Consider the following 21,186-nt stretch of genomic DNA (forward strand, 5'->3'; position numbering starts at 1 on the left):
AACCCCTCGTTGTCGCATCTGGCCTGTCTAGTAGATAAAGGTGATGGCTGGCGATAGAAGGGCACGGGAGGCTCGGAGCTCTACTCCACCCGCAACCTAGCTCGACAGACACGCGGATCATTGCAGGCCAGTAAACGCTCCCGGATGCTTCCGCTGCTGCATAAGACTGCATGCCTTCCTTTCCCTGAGCGACTCAAGAACGAGTCTTTTTTTGTACCAAACGGCTTCGACGGGACAAACGTTCCTACACAACGATCTTCGACTCAGAGGCTGGCCGCCGAGAAGCAGAGACCGGTTGTCACAAACAGTGTTTGCCATGGGCCTGGCCGATTCCGTGCAGCGCGGGGACGACCAGCAGCAAGACATGCATCTGCCCCTCGACGATCCAGGCGGGAGTCCCTCGCATTGCCCATGCAGGTCCACGATGCAGTGAGTGATGATGTCTTGTGCACTCGTTCATTGAGCAACTTCACTGCTGCAGTAATTCGGTAACAAACAACCAAGCTCAAAACACATGTAGAAAACGGGTGATGCGAGCCTCAACTTTGCTTCCAACTCTCATCAATATTTCAACGAGCTTGTCGCCGGCCTTTGCTCCGCTTCTCGGCACATCGGCTTATCAGCTGTGCCGAAGCGACCTCGCCTTCTGTTTGAACAGAGCCGCGACAATGCTAAGTCTGCTCTCCTAGCAGGATGTGAACAAAAGCCATAGCACGATCGCCCATATGCGCCGGAATATGTGCATCAGTTTACGATATTCATGAAGTAGCCATCCGGCGTATCACTCCTACACCATGGCGATGAAATGCTCTCGTGCATTTCGACATCTGCTCATAGCCCAGAGGCGGCCTACTTCGCTGCGGAATGCACAAATCTCTCAGGCCAGGCATGTTTCGTCGTCAGCGAAGACTGCTGTCTCAACACTATGGAACATTACGCTTGGTGCACTTGGTGGCGTTGTGGGAGCCGGCGCACATCACTATCTCCAAAAGAAGGAGGATAGCGTCGATTCCTCGTTGGAGCACGACGGCATCAAATATGCTAGCCGTGCGCAAATGCTCAATTTTAGTCTCTCCGCTATATTCGCACACTCTGCTGATCTGACAACTACCCAGGCCGCCATGGAGATTGCCGATAGCTTGAAGGACGAGGATGTAGTCAGCTACGACGAAGATGTGATCGAGAATCATGGCCATTCCGAATGGTCTACGTCCAGCACGAAGGAGCGGCCAGTAGCAGTAGTCTATCCGCGAAGCACAGAAGATGTCGTTATGATTGCTCGTATTTGCAGCGAGCACAACGTACCAATGGTGCCCTTTGGAGCTGGATCTAGTGTGGAAGGCAACTTCTCTTCGCCATATTCAGGAATCTGCATTGACTTCACGTACATGGACAAGATCATTGCCTTTCATCCCGAGGACTTGTTGTTCAGCCTGGGGTCAACTGAGTTGATCTGAACAACAAAATCCAGCACACAGGTATGTGACTGGATAGCACAGGCACCGAGCAATAATCCAGACTAGGTTGGGTTGTTCGAGACGTGCGGTGCACGGGATACTTCGCTGAATCCTCTGCATCATGACTTAAGATACTGATACGTGCTTCGTGCTTGTTGACTTTGGCTAATGCCCTTCTGTCTGTAGGCCTATTCGCCCCACTGGACCCATCTGTAACAGCACAGATAGGTGGCATGGTCTCTACGAACTGTTCCGGAACCAATGCCATGAGGTATGGAACAATGAAAGACTGGGTCATCAATCTGACTGTCGTACTGGCCGATGGGACTGTTATCAAGACTAAGAGACGACCGCGGAAGACTTCAGCTGGGTATAATCTGACCACGTTCTTCGTTGGTGCTGAAGGCACTTTAGGTATGGTCACGGAAGTGACTATGAAGCTTGCGCCCATTCCCCAAGATACGAGCGTAGCTATCGTGTCATTCGATAGTATACGAGAGGCTGCTACCGCTGCTAGTAGCATCATTCGCTCAGGCATCCAGCTAGCAGCGCTTGAGTTCATGGATGATGTGCAGGTTAGCATGTTCTATTTGACCATGCCACCCCAAGCTGACCTGGCCAGATGCAAGTCGTCAACCGCCATGGAAGTGCTGCGGTCAGGAAGCGTAATTGGGACGAGAAGCCTACCCTGTTCCTGAAGTGAGTGGGCGTAAACCAGGAAGGACACAGACCTGACCGAATTTCAGATTCTCTGGCACAACGGATGCCATCAAGAGTGACATCGGTCGTGTCCAGCAGCTCATGAAGCCATATAATGCCGGCGGTTTCATCTTCGCCAAGACCAAACAGGAGGAGCAGGACCTCTGGGCTGCGCGCAAAGAAGCGCTTTTCACAATGGTCAATACCAAGCCAGAGGGTACGGAGATTTGGTCAACCGATGTTGCTGTGCCTCTCTCCCGCTTGGCAGATATCATTGGTAAGTCCAAGCTGCCACGGATAAGAACACAGCTGACCTGTCCAGTGCATTCAAAGGAAGACTGCAGCAAGCTTGGACTATTCGCAAGCATAATTGGGCATGTAGGAGATGGTAACTTCCACGCATCAATGTTCTTTGATCCTCAGAATCCAGAACAAAAGGCAGCCGTTGGTAAGGTCGTGCATGATATGATGGACCAAGCACTGGAGATGGAAGGCACGGTTTCTGGAGAACATGCCATTGGCATTGGCAAAAGAGTGAGACTGTCCTCATCCGTGGCGCATGCTCGGGTTGCTAACGTGTCGGGATGTAGGACTGTCTCGTTGACGAGCTGGGGCAGACCACTATCTATTTCATGAAGACGCTGAAGAGAGCGGTTGATCCTAAGTATGTGGCATCATTACTGCTATGGTGCTGAAGCTGACCTCGAGTAGATGGCTTCTGAATCCGGGTAAAGTATTCGATCTGCCCGAGCAACGCAGCAGTGCCGAGTAAACGTCGCCTGCAGGTCTGAAAGATATATGTAGCGACGTGCTGCCTCCAGTAGATCTGCGTACATTATGCATGGCTTCTGCACAATGGCAGTCTCGCGTAGGCATGGCGTTGGTGGCGGTTGAGACGAAGCGTCCCGCAACAATGCACTTCGTACAGAGCCCATGAAGCACTCGCACTTCTTCGACACCTATCGGCTCGGAGCACTTGTAGCAAGACCGGTAGAGGTCAGTCTGTACGAAGTGTTCCTTGGTCCAGACATGGCCTAGTGTCCGGTACGATCCTGTTCCAGAACACGAGAAGGCGATCGATGGTAACGTGGTCGTCAGCAAGTGGAGAGCACAGTTCGCAGTTCGCTAATCGTGCGGTTTTCTGGTGTACATTGCTCAACAAGTACCTGATATACAGGCTGTTGGCTCATAGAACAGTATTTGTAAGGTCGGAGGGTGTTCAGTGCTGCCAGTGGTCGCCGTGCGAACTGTAAGCAGGGGATCGGAGGAAGCAGGAAGCAGGAAAGGGTGTGGGCACGTGAGACTCGCTTGTGAAAGAAGGACCGACATCCGATCCCTGTCGACCGGCCGTAGTTACTAGAGAGTAGTGACTGTCTGCTGCAGCGCCGACGCGCACGGCAGTCTACATGTACACGACAGCAGACTGCTCCGTCGTGGTGCAGAGATGCCACATTGCCCGCATATGCACGACGTTGATCAGCAGGCAGCCGATGACTGCGTTGGCGACGACGAGTGCTGGCAATGGTTCATGGAAACCAGATACATAGCATATAGACTGATATAGTACCAGCGACGCCAGCGTTTGTCGCTATGGATCGACGCCGGGGAGAGATTGCCGAACAGTGGCGGCGAAGGAAGCCGTGGGCGTGGTGTCAAGTGCCGTGCAGAGCGAGTCATCCGATTCCAAACAGCGTGTGGCTCACCGCAATTTGGCGAACATGAGCAGCTGACCATCTGCTCCAGCTGGCGGGAGAGGGTTCACATGCGGCGTTGTGGTAGTAGGAGGAGTAGGAGGTGGTAATGCCAAACAAAACACGTCCCCCTCGCTCTGCCTTATTAGAACTAGGTCCTAGGCCCTTAGCAGCCCAACCCACAGTACCCACCGCGCGGTCTAGAGGCTAACCTAGAACTAATCGTCTCCAGGGCTGTTGGCGGAGCTCGTCCTCGTCCGAGTCCTAGTCCTTGTCCTTGCACATGACCTTCGCGCTACTATCACGCACCACCACACATCTCCTTCTGCATTCTGCATGCTATTTTCTGCCGTGTCCGCGACTCGTTGGGAATGAGTCTACCGCAGACGAGCCGTCTGACCGCTCCGCTCGGCAACTACCACTCGCTGCACATCATCGCCAGCAGCAGGCTCATGTCAGATCGTCGCAGTCGCAATCGCAATCGCAGTCGCAGTCGCAGTGGCAGTCGCAGTCGCAGTGGCAGTCGCAGTGGCAGTCGCAGTGGCAGTCGCAGTGGCAGTCGCAGTCGCAGTGGCAGTGGCAGTCGCAGTGGCAGTGGCAGTGGCAGTCGCAGTCGCAGTCGCAGTCGCAGCCTTGTCACGTTGCGCTAAGGTACCGGCCGGCACTGCGCACAGCAACACCGACGCCGACACACTGGAGGGAGGACTTGAGGCTCCATGGCCGAGGCCGCAGCAGGCCGCGAAGGCAACACCGCAACGAGGCGACAATCCTTTCGCAAGACCCTCGCCGACGCTGGCCTCCCGCAGGAATATCTCGATGCTCTCGAACAGAAACGAAAACAGCTCGATGACTCAATCCACAAGTACATTGCAGCCAAAGAAAGAGACTACAAGGCCTTTGAGAAGGAACTGAGGCAGCATTACAAGTTCGAGCAGGACAGAGGGGGGTCTTCGGGCAAGCTACGAAAGACGACGACCTCAGAGCCGGCCATTGCGTCGACGTCGCCGACACACCGCGTCCACGACCAGCATCAGAATGCCTTGGACGCATTGATCAACGCTGGCCTACGGCGCAACCAATTGGGTCAGTCGGTTGCAGTCGCGGTGGTCGAAGACAACGGTGCTGGCACAACACTGGAAGCGAGGCCCAACCTCGCTGGCCTGGTAGATCGCAGGGCAAGCGTGGAACGAGACAAGGACTTTGTCGGTGTCTTCACACCGGCCTTTCTACCTGCTCTCGCCAACAAGAACGACGACGAAAGTCATGATCGCGAGCTCCCCGAGCGCGGTGACTCCGCGCCTCTCCTTAGAAATGCCAGCCCACATGCCCCCGAGCCAAACGGCGTGCAGCGCGCCAATTCCGACTCCATGCAAGCAAAGAACAAACGCCCCGTAGAGCTGCAGATGCCACATAGGACGTCGTCTTCGGGCTCATCCACGGACGGCCGACTGACTTCCGTACTCAAGTCGCCTACTCATCCGGCACGCCCTCATCGGAAGAGGGTATCGCTAGCGATTGGAGACTTCGTTGTGAAGCCATCGGATAATGTGCCGTCAAGCATGACTAGCAACAATAGCACACCCTCACATTCTAGGACACGTTCGCCCACGAATGGTTCAGACGATGCACTTGTCGCGCAAGCGGTTGAGTCACTCAATGCTGTTCGTAGGCAAGCTCGCGATTCCGTCATGGCATCCTCGTCTTCCTCAGGTCTTTCCAACTCATGGACAGCTTCGCCCACCGACTCTCCTTCAATCGATGGCAAGCTTGCGCAGTCCAATGGCAAGACAGCCGAATCGACGAAAGTCATTTCACCCGCATCGACGCCGCCATCGATTCCAAGTGCAGCCGCGACGAAGAAGTCATCAATTGACGCTGATGGAGACCTCTTTGATTTACACGATGAAGACGATGATCTTCCTGCCCCGACAGACCGCTCAGCTGACGACTCGATGGACAGCGAGGATGATATTACCGGCCGGGTACAAAGGGGCCCCGCAGGATCTGAAGACGAAATATACGATGATGATGCCGGCCTAGTGCCGGATCACGATTCAAAAGACCATGCCGAGCATGTCGAGTTTCGACCCGGGTCAGTCTCATTCTCGAAGCAACCCACGAATCCTGGGTTTCGTAGACCATCGGTATCCCTGGATCCCGTGTACAGAGGGCAGGATTACGCACAAGCTGAGCACAATTCTGTTACGAATGAGATCTATGGGTCATCGTACAATCGACCTAACAAAGGCTCGTTCACCCCAGGATCAGTCGGGGAGTCCTTTATGGCTCGGAATGCTGAATTGATACGCAATCAAGCAACGCAGGAACAGGTACGGTCTTGAAAGACCTTTTGGCGCAGATTATCACTGGTGCGGCTAAGATCTTTACGTTGGATATACCCAGGACTTGAATATGATCACATTTTGTACATGAGCTTGACTTTCAATGTCGAGACCATGAGTTCTGTCGCTATGATCACACTGACATGTTCACAGGCCTCACACGGTGCAGAAAGTAGCCAACATCATCAAAACACGCGTACCGAGTAACGATCGGAATTCTGCGATGTGCTTACTTTTTTCACCGCACTTCCCAAAGATACAGCCTAGATTGCGGACAGGTGCGCTGCGCATATCCACGACCACGAAAATTGTTCAATGTTGAGCTCCAGGTTTAGAAGCCCAGACCCACTTGTTGACAGCGGAGAGCGCCGAGCGCAGTCATCCAAAAGATAAGAGCAACCAACAATCTTGAGTATATAGAACGAAACAAGCTGTGAATACCGTACTAAACAATAACAGCAGAACAGCTTCAGACTGCCATTGCACCCTGCCATCCCCGCCATCTTCGCCATGGCGATCCAAAGCAAGATTAGCGTCCACAAAACCACACCACGGCAAGACTCGAAGACAGACTTTGGCGCCGAACTACAGGGAGCAGATCTAGAAAACATCAGCCAGATCGACTTCGAAGTGATACGCAGGGCCCTGTACTAGCATCAAATCATCATCTTCAAGAGCCAGCAGCACGTCTCTCCAGCAGCCCAGTACGAGCTCACTCGACGGTTCGACCCTACCGTCCAGGCCTACGGCCATGGCAAGACTCTCGATGCGAAGCGCTCAATTCTGCATCCAGACTTGAAGACTATCCCGCACCAGCCTCAAGTTCGGGACATTGGCAATGGCCCCGTGAAAGACTTTGAGGGGCTCAAGGATATAACGCTCAAGCACCTCCATCACAAGACGTTCCACAAACACCCCATATCAGAAGAACATGACCGCGATAACACGCGCTTCTATCGCTGGCATATTGACGCCGCGCTCTATGATCACAACCCACCACGCGTCACCTCCCTCATGGCCGCCAAAGTCTCCAAGACGGAATACCAAACTCTTCGCTACGACGACGAGTCCAACGACGAGCTGCAAGTCCCACGCGGCAGCACGGCTTTCGTAAGCTCGTACAAGATGTACGACCTCCTCTCACCAGAAGATCAACATTTCGCCCGCACAACCAAAGTGCAATACGCTCCCCACCCCTACATCTGGATGAGCCACGCCAAATCCCGCTCCGACGGCTTGGGCCTGATCTCCGACGGCCTCGAACTCCCTTACACCAACCTCCCCCCAATCGACAGCAGCAAGATCAAGATCTTCCCAATGTGCTGGCGCAATTCCGTCACAGGCAACCTAGCGCTCCAAATCCATCCCTCTGCCGTGGAGAAGCTACATCTAGAAGATGGCACTGTCGTTAATAATTTAAAAGAGGTGCGGGAGATTGTGCACCGCTTGCAGAGACCTGGGATCAAGCCGGAGTTTGTGCATGCGGTGGATTAGGAGGAGGGGGATTTTGCGCTGTTTAACAGTCACGGGGTGTTGCATTCTGTTACGGGCAGCTTTGAGGTGGATGAGGTGAGAATCTTTAGGCAGTGTAATTTGGCTGCTAGTGAGGAGCCGACGGGGCCGGAGTAGGGGATGGGATTGTGGTAGTGAATCTGTCCTTTGGATTGACTATCTCGTCGGTCTTGGTGGTCTGGACTGTCTTGGTCTTGGTGCAAGCAGTGTAGACGTCCGAGTGGTAAGTACGCACGTGGGCGTTGTACTTGTCGCCCATACGAGTGTACGCCGAGGTTTTGTCATTGCCTCGTGCTTCAAGGACCTGTTCAGACCCATTGGCGTGAGCTATGGTCTAACTTGGCGTGCGGCCCACTCAGCGAGTCGTGCTGAACAAGAGATGCAACGCGCGTGTCACCCATGGATGATGCCTTCCGCATTCTGTACTCACTCAGCACACGTGGACATGGCGCGAGTGATTAAGCGACCATTTCTTAGTCGAGCGTCTTGCAGGCGACACGGCACGAAGGTGATGCTCTGCGATAGTGCCTGCCACGTTCCAGACCTGCTGACGGGTCTCGCATTCATCGGCGTCGGAGTAGTGAAGAAGGTGTGGTTGACCTTGCTCCGGCGGTGAGGACGCAGGCGAGTCGTATTCACTTCTTCAAACTTGGTCCCGACGACAACAGCATCACTCCATCACTACATGAGCATGTGCTTGCTCGGACAAAGTCATGCACATTACCACCTGCAAGTCATGTGCGACACTGGCAGCGCAAAATGCTTCCCGATCCGGCGATTACTGTACAAGGCGACTTCGAAGCGGCCTCCGCTACAGCCACCTCCACCCTCAAGGGGCGCATACAACAGGTAATGAAGCATGAGAGCTCGGTGAGAAAGGAATTTCGTCGAAGCAGTGTACTACACATCACGAGGCCGCTGGCTGTGTTGGTTCAGCTGATGTCCCAGCGGTACTTTTGGCTCTACCAAAGGCGCAGCCCTGACAACCTGCTGTATCTGTATCTGCCTCGCCCTGCCAGGCATCAAGATCAGTGGGAGAACTTCACAGCGTCGCTCTCTTGGCACCGGGCGGTGGACGCTGAACACTATCGGCGGTGCACTCCAGCTGCTTGAGCGGCCTCGTGGTTACGCCCTGTTGCTAGGAGCCTGAGGCCCACGTCGCCCTTTGCACTTCACCCACGGATTTGCAATACCTCCCGCCTGTCGAGTGAAATGCTGCGACGCCACCCTCTACTGAACAGCTTTCGTCCTATGCATTCATGTTTGGTAGCCATGATCTCATCGGAGGGATAGTATGGCGGTGCCAACCTCATGACTCCGCAGTGGACTGGACGAGGTGGGCAGCCCTATAGTATAAATTGACACCCTCGTGTCTCCCTGTCATTGGCACGAACGTGCATCACCCATCAACCAACCATGTTCTCCTTTCTATACGACATCTTCTACGGACCCTCTGCATCCCAGCACAGGGATGTGGACTACGAACCAAGGACTCACGCCTACGCTCGAAGAAGTCGCAACCAGAGACGCACACCACCTACAGTCATCTCGTCGAACCGAAGCCGTTCGAGGCGACGATCGTCCTGGCACCATCATGGACCACGATCAAGTAGTCGAAGTGTGGTGTACTACTATCCATGAACAAAGATGCTCACAAATGTGAGACGACAACCCCGAAGTTGCACCACGACATAGCGAATTGCCAAATACCATCCTCCGCCGCACGCAGAACCACGAACACCCCGCTTTGCCCACAGGTGAGCATGAGCAGGATTCCACCTGTCGAAGTTCTCACTGATCACTTGGTAGGTTCCTGTCGCTACCACATGGCTCCTGCATAGATCGTCATTGGGTCATTTTCTGTGCAGTGCTTAACAGGGTCATCGTTCAGATCACTGCTACAGGACATGGCGTCTGTTATTGGGGCGTAGTTCAATTCTGAGCACTTTGCTGGGACTTTGGAGGATTGCGCCGGGTTTACGATTACCCCTTGATAGCAAAGAATTCACGTTGAAGTCCAGGCGTTCTATTGCCATACAAGTCCTGTCAATTTTCAAATTGCACACCAATCTCCACTGAACGAGCCGGCCAACACGCATTAGCGCTGCGCTGCGCACACTGCAAGCCGGGTGCACAGGCCCGAGCCGTATTGCAGGGCGACGAGATCACCTGCCAGATCGCGTCGCACTGCATACGCCAGTGACCCGGCTCACTCCTCTGATATGACGATATCTTCGCCTGCAAGGCATGGGTAGGCAAACATCCGAGGTAATTATGGTACCGTCTCTGGACAGCCAGAGAGTCATTGTCCGCCTAGCAAGATCTCCTGTATCCGGCTTCGCCTCATTGTTGAAGACAACGTATGGTTGCCGTGGAGTTCACTGCGCTTATCGAACAGCGCACGCCTGCGCAGCTAGCTGATGATGATACAGAATAATCACGGGTGTGAGTTACACAGTGATCAAGATAAGGTGAAGGCGCAGCAGCACAGGCAGCTTTATTCTCGGAGTTGTCCTACCTCAATTTACGGAACAGTGTATACAGTGACACAGCGAGGCGTAGAATTGCTGTGTTGAGCGTGTTGGGTAGTATCACAAATATTTGTCCGACCGTTATAGCGGAGGGGATCTCAGCCCTACGGCTTTTGTGCTAGAAGATCCGTTCCAAACATATATCTGCCACGATCCTTCGCCAACCTGTGTCTTCACAGTGATTGCCGGCCGCAACTCCACTCTTCTAGCTTCACAGATAGTTCAGGCAATCTGTGGCCGTCGTGGCTGAAGTCGTTGGCAGGAAGTTTAGTGAGGCTTCTCAAGCAGAAGCTGACCTTGTACGCCTCGACACTGCCTAGTCGCATGACTCGAGAGGCAGATCCACCGAGGTCGCCCTTCTCGGAGACCACATGTCGATACTGCCGCGTGAAGCGTTTGACGCCATCGACTTGCCGCACCTCCAGCGCACCTCCCGATAATGGATCTCTTGATTGAAAGTGGCTGGAGCACGGATATCAATTTTTGACATCTAACGTGGACCATGACTGGCTGATGTTCAAAGGCTCCCTCCAGCTAGCGCACACTTTGTGAGAACGACACCCGCCATTCGATGACATCGTCCATAGCATTGCCTGGCGGTGGCCACAGCTCATTGCGCTGCGCATACCATTAGTACAAAGAAGCCGGACACTGTGGAACAACGGTTGGTGCTCCTAGAAGTGTCGTGACGACTCGGTCACTCCAACATCGCCAGGGAAAGCACCGCCTCGTAATTGCATTCGTCTTGACTTCCGGAGGACCTTGATCGAGACAGTTGGCGGTGCTGCTGCTCACTGTCGAATTCGCAAGAAGGTGGCTCACTTCTTCTTTCTTCACTGTCGGTGATCCGTCAGCTTCAGTCGCCCTTCTCTGCGCACAGTAGCAGCAGTATGGCGGTGCTAACCAACGGACGTGGCAGCCGTCTGTTTTAAGTTGCCTTCTGACCGTCATGGACGATGATATATAGGATAGGGCCGTCAGACTGGCCGTCCGGACATCACTCAGACACTTCCGACAACCAGCAGCAACAGTCCCAGCGGTCCACAGTACGCTTCACTTCCATCAAAACTTCTAAGATGTTCCCAGACTACGACGTGATGCCTTCAGCACAGACGCCTCTTACCAGGCTCGGGATTCAACAGCAGCAACCTCCTAACAGCAACGGCATCGACCATGGTGCTGCCACGCGAGCCGGCAGTGGTTGCGGTGTCGTTCGTGGTTCTTGGTGAGTGACCATCGAAGGGCAATTCGGATCCTCTTCTCACGTTGAACAGGGTCTGCCACAACTGCAGACAAACAAACAGCCCATACACTGCTCCGGAACGATGCCCCACTTGCTCACATTTCAAGTGCCGCGCGTGTCATGTATACTGATGACCGCAACGTGGTGAGACTGGATGACGGGATAGCGATTGAGGTGAGCATTCGGCACTGCACGTATAATCTCGCTGCAAGCTGACCAGCACAGACGGAGAGGGCATCCGGGATGGCGGGTTGGGTGTTCTGGAGTTCGGAAAGTACAGTTGGCTTTACATAGCAGTCCGTGTCGTTCGTTTGATCGTTCGTTGGGCGTTCGTTAGATCATTATATCGCGTACAATAGAGGCCCTGCTGACTGTTCAATTCTGTGCACCCTTGGCGTTGTCGGATGCGTTGTCGGATGCTTGTTCCTTGCTCCTCGGAGGGCTCTTCTTGCCAGCAATTATAATCAGCTCTCGTAGCACTTTTGACGCCCGCCACTTCCGTTCCAATTGAAGACTTCCAAGATCAGCTTTTTAGTGATTCAATGTACTTCCAGTGGCTGCTGTCCCTGCTCTGCGCGCCTTCGCCATTCGTTTCTGATTCTCCGGGCTTCCTTTTCGCTGACCCACCCATCTGGGCGCTCTCCGTCTTGCCAACCAACGTCTAGCCTACGCTTCCGCTTTCCGCCACGAGAAGTACTTGATCGTCGGTCCTTTCTGTGAGGTCTCTCGCGCTGTACTAGGCCAGCATCCATCAGGAGTAGCTCAAATTCCGAGCCAAGTGGGAATTCGGATATCTGCGAAGTGTGGTCGCAGCAAGGCGAATGTTTGATCGGAAACACCCATTCATGCAGTTTATCACCGAAGACTTGCTTGAAGTTGGTGTAGGCGCTTCCCATGTTCCAAGGGTTGAGGCCGGGTGGGGTGTGCAGAATCGCGAAGATCCTCGGCTGAGGTGCTGGCAAGGGCGGCCTATCGACAGGAAGATGTAAGGGAAATGTGATGGTTCCTTTCCAGATCTTTGATTTTGCAGGTGGGGCCGGGTCCGGAGGCTGCATAGGATTGCCAGAACGCGATGGCCGACTGAAGTAGTTGAGGTGTGCCGGATCGTCGAGGTGCGAAGTCATGGGCCGGTCACTGTCGTCGTCCGCGGTAGGCGAAACCTTGGCTGGCGGTGGAGGCATGGTAGGGTCCACCTGTCTTTCCGGAGGGAGAAGCACTGCCAAATACATTCTCCTGCTCACGTTCTCGATTGTGGTGATGTTCTGAAAGACCATGTTCAAACTATTCATCACCATACCCAGTGTGAACAACAAGAAGAATCCAGCTAGACCAAGAGCCACGTACCAATGCACATGGCCTTTCTGTCGTGCTACCCAGTATGCCAGGACGACGGTCAGGTAGCCAGTCAAGATCATGGTGTAGAACACGAATTGGATGAAAAACTTCAACGTGCGCTCGCCGACGACACCGCCGACCCAAGGGCAGAAATGGTCCATCTTCCGCGTGCATCTGCCAACATCTTGACTGTGGTGCGTGCGGTCCGGCTTCCAGTTCCTGCAATGAGCACACCAGATCGGCAGACCATTTGGGTCGCACACGAAGACATCTCTTCGCCAGAAGTCTTCAATACCCGGCTGCGGCTCGCTGGAATGTCGTTCCTGCTCGGGACCTTGGGGTATGTAGCCGGGATCCCTGGTTACTATCAGAAGCAGTCGAAGCCAGGTGACGGCTACTGGTATTAAGAGGGCGAAGTAGACTATGGATATGGCAAGGCCGGCTTCGACGCGTTGTGGGTGTAGAAGAGTGCCATATTGATCCTTGGGTGGGTTGATCAGGTAGTTGATGCCGAGCGGGCCCACGACAACCCAGCTCGCATAGCCGACGATCAAGACGAGGAGAGCTGGTATGAATCTCGAGACCCAGATCGGAGCCCTGTTGCGTGGGCTCATAGCCCTAGCCACTATGGCCTAAAGATGAAGAAGGTGATGCTATCGTGGTATGGACATTGTTGTGTCGATGTTCATGTGGCCGGCGTTGAAGTCATATGTAAAGTGCAGGTGTGGCTAACGCAACGCTCGGTGGCTGGGTTCTTGCCGTTGATGCCGAGATCTGGCTGCCGAGGGTTGCCTTGTTGCCTTGCGCATTTTCTCGTCGAAATGGCAAGCACCTACTTCAGATATTTGCTATCGATGAGGAATCAGAACTATGCTTGTGGAACAGAGCCACTAAAGCGCGCGCACCATTTCGACAACATCAAGTGCTTTGTCCAAGGTGCTTGGAGCACTATACGCAGGTTACAACAGTCATCAAGTACGACCGACCCATCTGTCAGAACATCAAGGTTCTGCTCACGAGTCGTGCTACCGTTTGGGATGTCTTGGCGATGCCAGGAAGGTCCTGGCAGTCTGGCACGGCGAGATTAGCCCGGCGGCAGCAGTTCACGGCTTGTCATGGACCAGGCATCATGAACCTAGCCCTCTATACGGCGCTCAAGATTGTTTTGATGGTGTTCTAAGCAATTGTATTCTGATCAGACCTCGAATGGGTCATGTATCTGTCAGGAAGCCCGCATGGATCGGACTCAGGCTGTCCAGCTGTCAGTCGCCGCCGATACACCTATAGGCTATAGCAGGGAGCTTCTTGCCAAGCCAAGATGTCTGGCCGTAGGCTCGCGGGCACTGCTCCGAGCGGCCGCCAACCCCTTCCCATTATCACCAATTCGACCAGGTCTGCAGTGCACTTTGAAATTTGGTCCACAAGAAATACTTTCCATTTGCAGCCTCGAAACAAGGGCTTAAGCTGCATAGCCTTTACAAATTTGCCTGTGCAAGCTATGCAGCGACAGACCGGACCAGTCGGACTCTGTCGTTGTTAAGCAACGTTCAAAAGTTAGACGGGGCCTCCGCACTGGCTCGAGAGAAGGTGCAAAGGGATCACCTCATCTCTCTGCCTACTTTCCATAATTCCATTGTTTCCTGCGTCTCAGTTCCCACCTACCGTGTCGATAAAGAGCGACCGAATAGAAACTGGAGCGCGAGCACAGAAACCTATCAATTGCGCCCATATACCAACCCCAACCATGTACACGATGCAGATCCTATCTGGCCTCGGCTTGATCGCAAGCCTAGCACACGCAACACCACGAGACCTTGGTGTATCACGACAACAAGGAGGCCGCCCCATCTGTACAGACGGTGGAGAATTGCGCTGTTGCGGCGCGGTCTTCAATGGCGACAATGCACCAGTCGAATTGCTCACCGAGCTCTCGTGCTACGATCTCACACCGGCAACAACCAACTGTATCCTCACCGAGACGACACCCGATGCGGATGGTAGCTGTCCTGGCTACTGGCAGTGCTGCCACGTCCTGCTGGACCCACTCCTTGGATTGTACTGTGGACCACCACCAGGACGTGAGTACAGCCGTGCTGGCAATTTATACTGACATCCCGCTGACATATTTCGGTTGCAGCGTGCCAAGGCCAAGAAGCGCCGCCTCGATGTCTGGATATAATCAATGGAAGATTTGGGGTTTGTCCCGCGAGCAGTCCGTTGAAGGGCCTACTGGACACAGATGGAAAGTACACGCCAGGCAGTGGCCGCTTTGTGGCTCACAAAGTGTCTGGTCCAGGGGGGGCCGGTGAGGATCCTCTGACCGGGCTGGGTTTAGATGGTTTGCTGCCGGGCATTACTGGGCTTCTCAACGGAAGAGACTTGTCTTCCTTGGATGGTGGTGAGGCAGAAGTACCAAGCAAATAGACGGGTGGTAGTCAGTGGAGAGCGACGAGGGCCGCGAGCAAGGGCTGCTGACGATAGAGGTGGTCGTTTTACTCTCAAAGGCATAGCACTAATGACCTGCTGGAAGGGCGTCAGGCAGCTTCGATGTATGGGACATTGGCGAGGGTGGCGTGCTTCAACGCTTCCACCCCAGAAGCTTTCACTGCGCTGCGCAATTAGAATCGTGGTTACGAAGATCCTGCTGTTCGAGCGGCCACTTCTAGGTCAAGAGTCCTTGGAGCTTTGTTGCACATAAGCGATATGTAGCTGCAGATACCAGCAAGTCTAAGAAGTAATGTTTGATAAGCTTGATCTCTTTTGAGCTCTAACAAGTCATTATAAAAAAAACTACTGCACAGGCAGCAAGTCTAGAAGCTGCTTGTAAAGCTCCGCCGGGATGGTGACATTTTGTGTGACAAGCTCTTCCAGGCCGTTGGATGTCGCCACATCTGGATCTGGGTAGTAGAAAGACGCGATCGCAATGATCACGTACACAATCTAAAGTACTGTCAGCCGATACGTTAGGACACATGTATTGCCAGACTCACCACCAGAAGTGCGCCTTCAAGCCAATTCGACTCTTGGTCTCGAAGAAAATTGCCAACGACCAGTATGGACAAAACCAGTAAAGCGATCATGAAGATCTCGAAGTTGAGGTCCAGTGGCTTTCCGAGCGCCCAAGCAATCAGCACGACCAGCGGCGCATTGAAGAGAGCAGTCTGTATCGATGGGCCAATGCAGTGATAGAGAGCAACGTTGATGACACCATCCCATGCTTCATCAATGGCAGTCAAGTGCTCGGCCGCCTTTTCAACCAGCGGCAGAAGGATCAGACCCAGGAACTGATCCGGCACACCACTTTCCACCACTTCCTCCAGCTGCTCAACCAGGATGATGAGGAGCCAAGCTACAAAGATAATCGAGATCACCAGAGCAACAAAGGTCTCGGTGAGCGTAAGCTTCATCTTCTTCTCATCTTGCTCGCGGTCTGCATCGCGATGCTCATCTTGCTCTATGACTTCGTCAAAGATACTGTGAGCAGACAGGCAACTGTAGAGCAGGTACAAGCCATATGCGACGATGAGTACTACGGCCGTGGAACGACTGATAGAGAGGATGTCTTCTTGCAGCTTGCTTTTGGTGAAGTGTTCCTGAAGTGCCGCGACAGTCTCGGACTTGAGAGCAGAGTAGAAGGCACTCGGGATGAGAAGTCCAAAGGCAGCCACCAATAGCAGTCCACTTCCAACTTCTGAGATAACGCCGTGGAATTCTTGGTTCTTCGTGTGCTGTCTGATGCCACCAACGAAGAAACAGATTCCGAGGCAAAGTAGCAAGTTGGTCAATATCGATCCAAGAATAGCAGCCTGGATTATTGGTATCAGGTTTCCCTCATCACCATTACCTCCCTCAGCTTCATCGCTGGTCTTGTGCTTGACAATCAGCACCACGAACAGGATGATCTCCACAACGCTCCCGAAAGTCGTCTCGATCAAGATGCCCGCGACTTTCGGCATCTTCCTTGCAAACTCTTGGCCAGCGAAGCCGAGAAGATTTGCGGCAGGTACCATGCCGATATAGCTCATCGCGAAGATCCAGAGTGGCGCTTCTGTTGCATAGTTGAGCACAATCGCAATGATCACGAATGGCCAGAGAATGTTGACCGCCTTCGAAACGTTGCTCGAGGAGCGCCAAACGCAGTGCAAGAAGTGTCGAATGTGGAATCCAGATCTGCCACTTTCGCCTTCGTGGGCGATGCCATCTGCAAAAGTGTGAGGTGAGTGCCCGTTTTCATGACCATTTGAGGAAGGCAATAATGGCGATGTTTCGCCGTGGTGTGAAGAGTTCGTGCCGTGCTGGTTGGCGAAAGTCATGATGCCGCTCAACAGCTATCGCCTTTTTGGTGCAGATGTCAGGGTACGAGAGGAAGACAAGTGATGTTGATCATGGAAGATGGAAGTTGGCAGCTGGTGCTTGCAGTGGCTGAAGCATGGGCCCATGCCAATGCTTGGAAGTCTTGGTTGAGAAACGACGCTTCCTTGCTTCTCAATCCCTTCCCTACCTTCTGGCAACACCGACAAACATTGCAAGCTACCCGATACGACAACAATGGTGAACTTGAAGTGGACGTTCAGAAAGACGTTGGAAGAAAGCAGAGACGACGCGTGAAGAAACTCAACCTGTTCGGGAAGGCGACGTGAGGGACTGATCCATTGCTCAATGTTGAAACATATCTTCAGCGTCGAGACTTGACATTCAAAAGGTTCCTGATTTCATGGCCTGTCGTCTATGTACACATTACAGCTTTTGTGAATGCTGACCTGCAGCATTATGCCTGGACGCGAGCCACCTCACTACGGACTGGCACGTTCTCCCTTCTCCCTGGCTGTGGGAAACCATCGACCTGGACTCCCTTCCTGAACAGCAGGACATGAGACGAACCACCGAAGTGGAACATACCGGTCTGCTCTCCCTTCTTGATATGCTGGCCTTCCTTCACGGTAATCTCGCATGTTGATACCTCATCCATGCCTACACCGATGAAAGCCATGAGGCCAATAGCCGGGTTGTCAGCCTCAATAAAGATGACCGCTCGTGTCGCCAGAGCCGTGAGGTATCCTTGGCCAACGGAGATACCCCCAGCATCGATCTCCTGGGTCTTTGCGCGACCTGGATCACCTAGACCTTCGAACAAGGGCTCCGCAAAGTAGGTACCGTCCTGCACGAAAGCCTTCTTCACTGTACCGGACACCGGAGCGTGCCATCTATGGTACGACAGGGCTGATAGGAAAGCCTGGTATACCGTGGCTCCAGCGAACTGCTCAGCCAATGGATCGAACGCAAGCATATCGCGGACGGAGTATGGCTGACCCTTGATCCAGAACTTGTCGCGCAAGTGTGCGCCCTTGACAACATTGAAGACCTTGCTCTCGCAGGCACAGGCAATGACATTGTCATCTTCCGGGCTCGCGACTGGTCTGACTTCATCTCTGAATTGTCTGGTGAAGAAGTGGTCCCAGCTCTTGTAGCCATAGTGCTTCGCCTTCGGATCACAGACGAAGAAGTCTTCGAACTTGTGCGAAGTCTTGTACGGAGCATTTGCAACCTCCATAATATCCTTCTGGCCAGTCTCTCCAAACCAGCCTTGCTTATGTGTGCCGAGAACCTCCGCGCTCTTTGGACTGCAGAGGAACTTGCCCCACTCGTTCAGGACCTTCTTCAGCATCTTGTTGACATCTGGGTCGAGGAAAGCGGCGTAGCCGGATGGGGTACCCATTGGATAGTCGAGAATGGCACACATCGGAACTCCGACCATGCCAACGTTTGCTGCGGCATCGATCCATCCTGGTGCGGTGGTGAAAGTATGGTTGAGGATCTCGAGGAGATGGTGGTAGTCGCGGACCTGCTTGCGGCCGGTGGGGTCTTTAGTCTGCAGTCGCAAAGGTAAGTGAGACTTCTCCACTGCCCACTCGTTCAAAACTTACGTAAGGGTGCTTCATCGGCACTTCCTGGAACATGTTCACGAAGTACATGTAAATTCTGCTGTTGCCTTCGATAAACTCCTTGAACTCCTGCAAGACTGGAATGAGCTCCTTCTTGTTGTTCTTCGCATGTTCGATCTGGTTGCCCAACCACTCCTCGTTGATACGGTGCTATTCAGATCAGCATCATCACCTCGACAATGGCCACACAAGAGCATACATCAGCTGGCAACCATGCACCTGCACGATCCACATGGTGCTCGTGAGGGATCTCGTGGTGGTCTCCGTGTTGGTGAACCATCTTTGCTGCTTGACTATGGTTCTGAAGAGGTGAAGCAGAGACCAAGAGGGACTGGGTGAGCTCAAGAGAAAATGTTTCTGGACCTCAAGTGGCCAATGCCAAGTTTATCATCTCGCTGCAGCTTTCAGCAGATTTTGGCGACGTCAAATGACATCACGAGTGGAAGTGGTCGGCTTGAGCGGCACAATAACAATACGACGACTTGCCACGTAAGCATGCTGCATATGGTAAGTTTTCGACTGCATAGGTGTGCGAAATGAAGCAAGCAGCAGCTAAAGCTGAAGGATAATCCGGGAGACACCACGATGAAGAATCGACCCTCGTGTATAGCAAGATTGTGGTGACAGGGGATGAGCAGCGGGGCGTATTCGGGCCCGAATGTGCGAGGCATGATGTCGAGCTGCAAGAGTGAATGCGATCATATTTGCTACAAGACGTGCAGTCCATGTGCTCAGAATGATGCTGTCAAGCATTCATCTTCGATGAGCTCCCGTGTCTGAAAATGGACTTCAGCTAAGAAAATATTCCATTCGCATTGTCTGGCACTACAATGGTTGACTCTCCAACTTGATGATGTTGTCAATCGACTTGCAGTGATTGCAGAACAACGGGGACATGTCCATCTGACTCGTAAGTAAGCGCTCTATCGCGTGGAGGCCTGTCTTTAGGTCGAGAGCGCCCTCATTGGGCTGGACGGCGGCGAAAGTACAGAACGAAGATGAGCGGAATTGCCTACTTTGCGTTGTGATCCTTGGGCGACCGTGCCTTGTAGCTCGACAATGTTAAAAACTTCGTACTTGCAAGAGCCCATACATTGAAGCCGGTTGAGAGGGTATGCAAGACCTGAGGACCATTGAATATACCGCCTGGATGTACAGCCACGAGCTTGACTGCTGGCACCAGAGTTGAGCATCTTGAAGCGACCGGCGATACTGCACAAGGGCTGGTTGGAGCTTCGAATCGCGCGACTGACCGCATGGTGGCTGCCCGTTCTCGATGCTACAGTCTGGTGGGCACGGCAAGCTTTGGTGTAGTGGGGTCCACCCTGTTGTTGCGTAGTGATGAGAGGCTCATGTCGAATGCTAGCCGGAAGATTGTCTACGCATTCCGTTCTGCTCGAGTGTGTCGAGCATACATCAGACACTGCCACGGAGCTTCGAATGAGATCGCAGCAGTGGTGTGACAAGTGATGTCGTACCAGCGGCTGTTTCGGGCGGGCGCAGTCTTCAGATGGGCGGCTACTCGTGCGGCAACGACAAGCTGGTGTCAGAACACCAGATCTCCACAGTACTGTAGCGATTCGCTTTAGCGATTCGCTTTGGCCATAGATAGAACAGACCCGTGCTGACCAGGTTCCAGAGCATGGCTACGGTCTATGCTAGTCACTATTCTGAGATGAAGTGCTAAGACCAGATGCGGGGGCGATCGTTACATACAATGGTGATGGGACTCGGTGCGTAGTCCAGACACTGTGCAAGGTGAGCTAATAACGAGGCATGCAGAAAATACCCTTATGTATGCCGCTCACTGGTGAGAGGTTGTGGCATCGCCGAGCTGCAGCAAGGTCCCAATTCCAGGGCTACTGGACTGACATTGGCAATCTGAAAGCGTGATGGCGGGCACGAGATGGCTGCTGATGATTTCGAGCCCCGAGGCTCTCCATAGACACACGGCCTGAATGGCTCCGACAGCGAATGATCCACGGCATTGAGGTAGCAGTTGTACGGCTCCAGGAGTAGAGTTGCTCACGGAACAGTGAGCCGACCTATAACGTGTCTGTTGCATCCACGCGGTATCATGCGAGTCTGTCTCATCTCAGGAGGTGGGAGCCGGACGCCATGCAGGAGGTGCGATTGGTCTCACGGAGCAGTTCGAGAAGGAAGTCAAACTCGATTTCTCAAAGTCTGTTCGAGCCGAGCTTGTGGCTGTACCTGCCGAAAGCTGCACGCACCGCCACAGCCACTTCGCTTTCTTCCGCTCATTCGCGAGTGATGTTGACGATCTCCTGCAATGTCTTAGCTACGTCTGTAGACTCTTCCGACAGTGTTTGGACAGGCCAGGAAGTGCAAATCTGCCTTGTGCAGCGACTCAGGCGCGCCTTTGTCGTTCTCCTGCTGGCATGTCCAAGTCCGGATTGTGGATCGCATGGCTGGG

General features: G+C 53.5%; 8 protein-coding genes across 8 annotated transcripts; 5 read left to right on the forward strand and 3 right to left on the reverse strand.

Moving 5' to 3' along the window:
• Window positions 1-794: 794 nt before the first annotated feature.
• Window positions 795-1,457, forward strand: CLAFUR5_06010 (D-lactate dehydrogenase [cytochrome], mitochondrial; the record flags this gene model as incomplete). Its single annotated transcript, XM_047905158.1, has 1 exon — window positions 795-1,457. The coding sequence occupies one exon, from the start codon at window positions 795-797 to the stop codon at window positions 1,455-1,457; it is 663 nt and encodes a 220-aa protein (XP_047762060.1).
• A 233-nt stretch (window positions 1,458-1,690) lies between these two features.
• On the forward strand, window positions 1,691-2,928 carry CLAFUR5_06011 (D-lactate dehydrogenase [cytochrome], mitochondrial; the record flags this gene model as incomplete). The annotated part of the gene is made up of 5 exons (XM_047905159.1): window positions 1,691-2,032; window positions 2,080-2,156; window positions 2,204-2,690; window positions 2,747-2,820; window positions 2,868-2,928. 5 exons carry the CDS (start codon window positions 1,691-1,693, stop codon window positions 2,926-2,928), a joined length of 1,041 nt encoding a protein of 346 aa, XP_047762059.1.
• Window positions 2,929-4,563: 1,635 nt separating this feature from the next.
• Window positions 4,564-6,189, forward strand: CLAFUR5_06012 (uncharacterized protein; the record flags this gene model as incomplete). Its single annotated transcript, XM_047905160.1, has 1 exon — window positions 4,564-6,189. One exon carries the CDS (start codon window positions 4,564-4,566, stop codon window positions 6,187-6,189), a length of 1,626 nt encoding a protein of 541 aa, XP_047761601.1.
• Window positions 6,190-6,699: 510 nt separating this feature from the next.
• CLAFUR5_06013 (Alpha-ketoglutarate-dependent xanthine dioxygenase xanA) lies at window positions 6,700-7,683 on the forward strand (the record flags this gene model as incomplete). The annotated part of the gene is made up of 2 exons (XM_047905161.1): window positions 6,700-6,819; window positions 6,844-7,683. The coding sequence occupies 2 exons, from the start codon at window positions 6,700-6,702 to the stop codon at window positions 7,681-7,683; spliced, it is 960 nt and encodes a 319-aa protein (XP_047762047.1).
• Window positions 7,684-12,014: 4,331 nt separating this feature from the next.
• CLAFUR5_06014 (Palmitoyltransferase pfa5) lies at window positions 12,015-13,424 on the reverse strand (the record flags this gene model as incomplete). The annotated part of the gene is made up of 1 exon (XM_047905162.1): window positions 12,015-13,424. The coding sequence occupies one exon, from the start codon at window positions 13,422-13,424 to the stop codon at window positions 12,015-12,017; it is 1,410 nt and encodes a 469-aa protein (XP_047762269.1).
• A 1,130-nt stretch (window positions 13,425-14,554) lies between these two features.
• CLAFUR5_06015 (Ecp14-1) lies at window positions 14,555-15,234 on the forward strand (the record flags this gene model as incomplete). Its single annotated transcript, XM_047905163.1, has 2 exons — window positions 14,555-14,888; window positions 14,948-15,234. The coding sequence occupies 2 exons, from the start codon at window positions 14,555-14,557 to the stop codon at window positions 15,232-15,234; spliced, it is 621 nt and encodes a 206-aa protein (XP_047761649.1).
• A 366-nt stretch (window positions 15,235-15,600) lies between these two features.
• CLAFUR5_06016 (Vacuolar cation/proton exchanger 5) lies at window positions 15,601-17,123 on the reverse strand (the record flags this gene model as incomplete). The annotated part of the gene is made up of 2 exons (XM_047905164.1): window positions 15,601-15,750; window positions 15,801-17,123. The coding sequence occupies 2 exons, from the start codon at window positions 17,121-17,123 to the stop codon at window positions 15,601-15,603; spliced, it is 1,473 nt and encodes a 490-aa protein (XP_047762062.1).
• Window positions 17,124-17,578: 455 nt separating this feature from the next.
• Window positions 17,579-19,032, reverse strand: CLAFUR5_06017 (L-tryptophan decarboxylase; the record flags this gene model as incomplete). Its single annotated transcript, XM_047905165.1, has 3 exons — window positions 17,579-18,679; window positions 18,735-18,902; window positions 18,952-19,032. The coding sequence occupies 3 exons, from the start codon at window positions 19,030-19,032 to the stop codon at window positions 17,579-17,581; spliced, it is 1,350 nt and encodes a 449-aa protein (XP_047762061.1).
• Window positions 19,033-21,186: the final 2,154 nt, after the last annotated feature.

Source organism: Fulvia fulva, chromosome 5 (assembly GCF_020509005.1).
Source record: "Fulvia fulva chromosome 5, complete sequence".
Classification (NCBI taxonomy): domain Eukaryota; kingdom Fungi; phylum Ascomycota; class Dothideomycetes; order Mycosphaerellales; family Mycosphaerellaceae; genus Fulvia; species Fulvia fulva.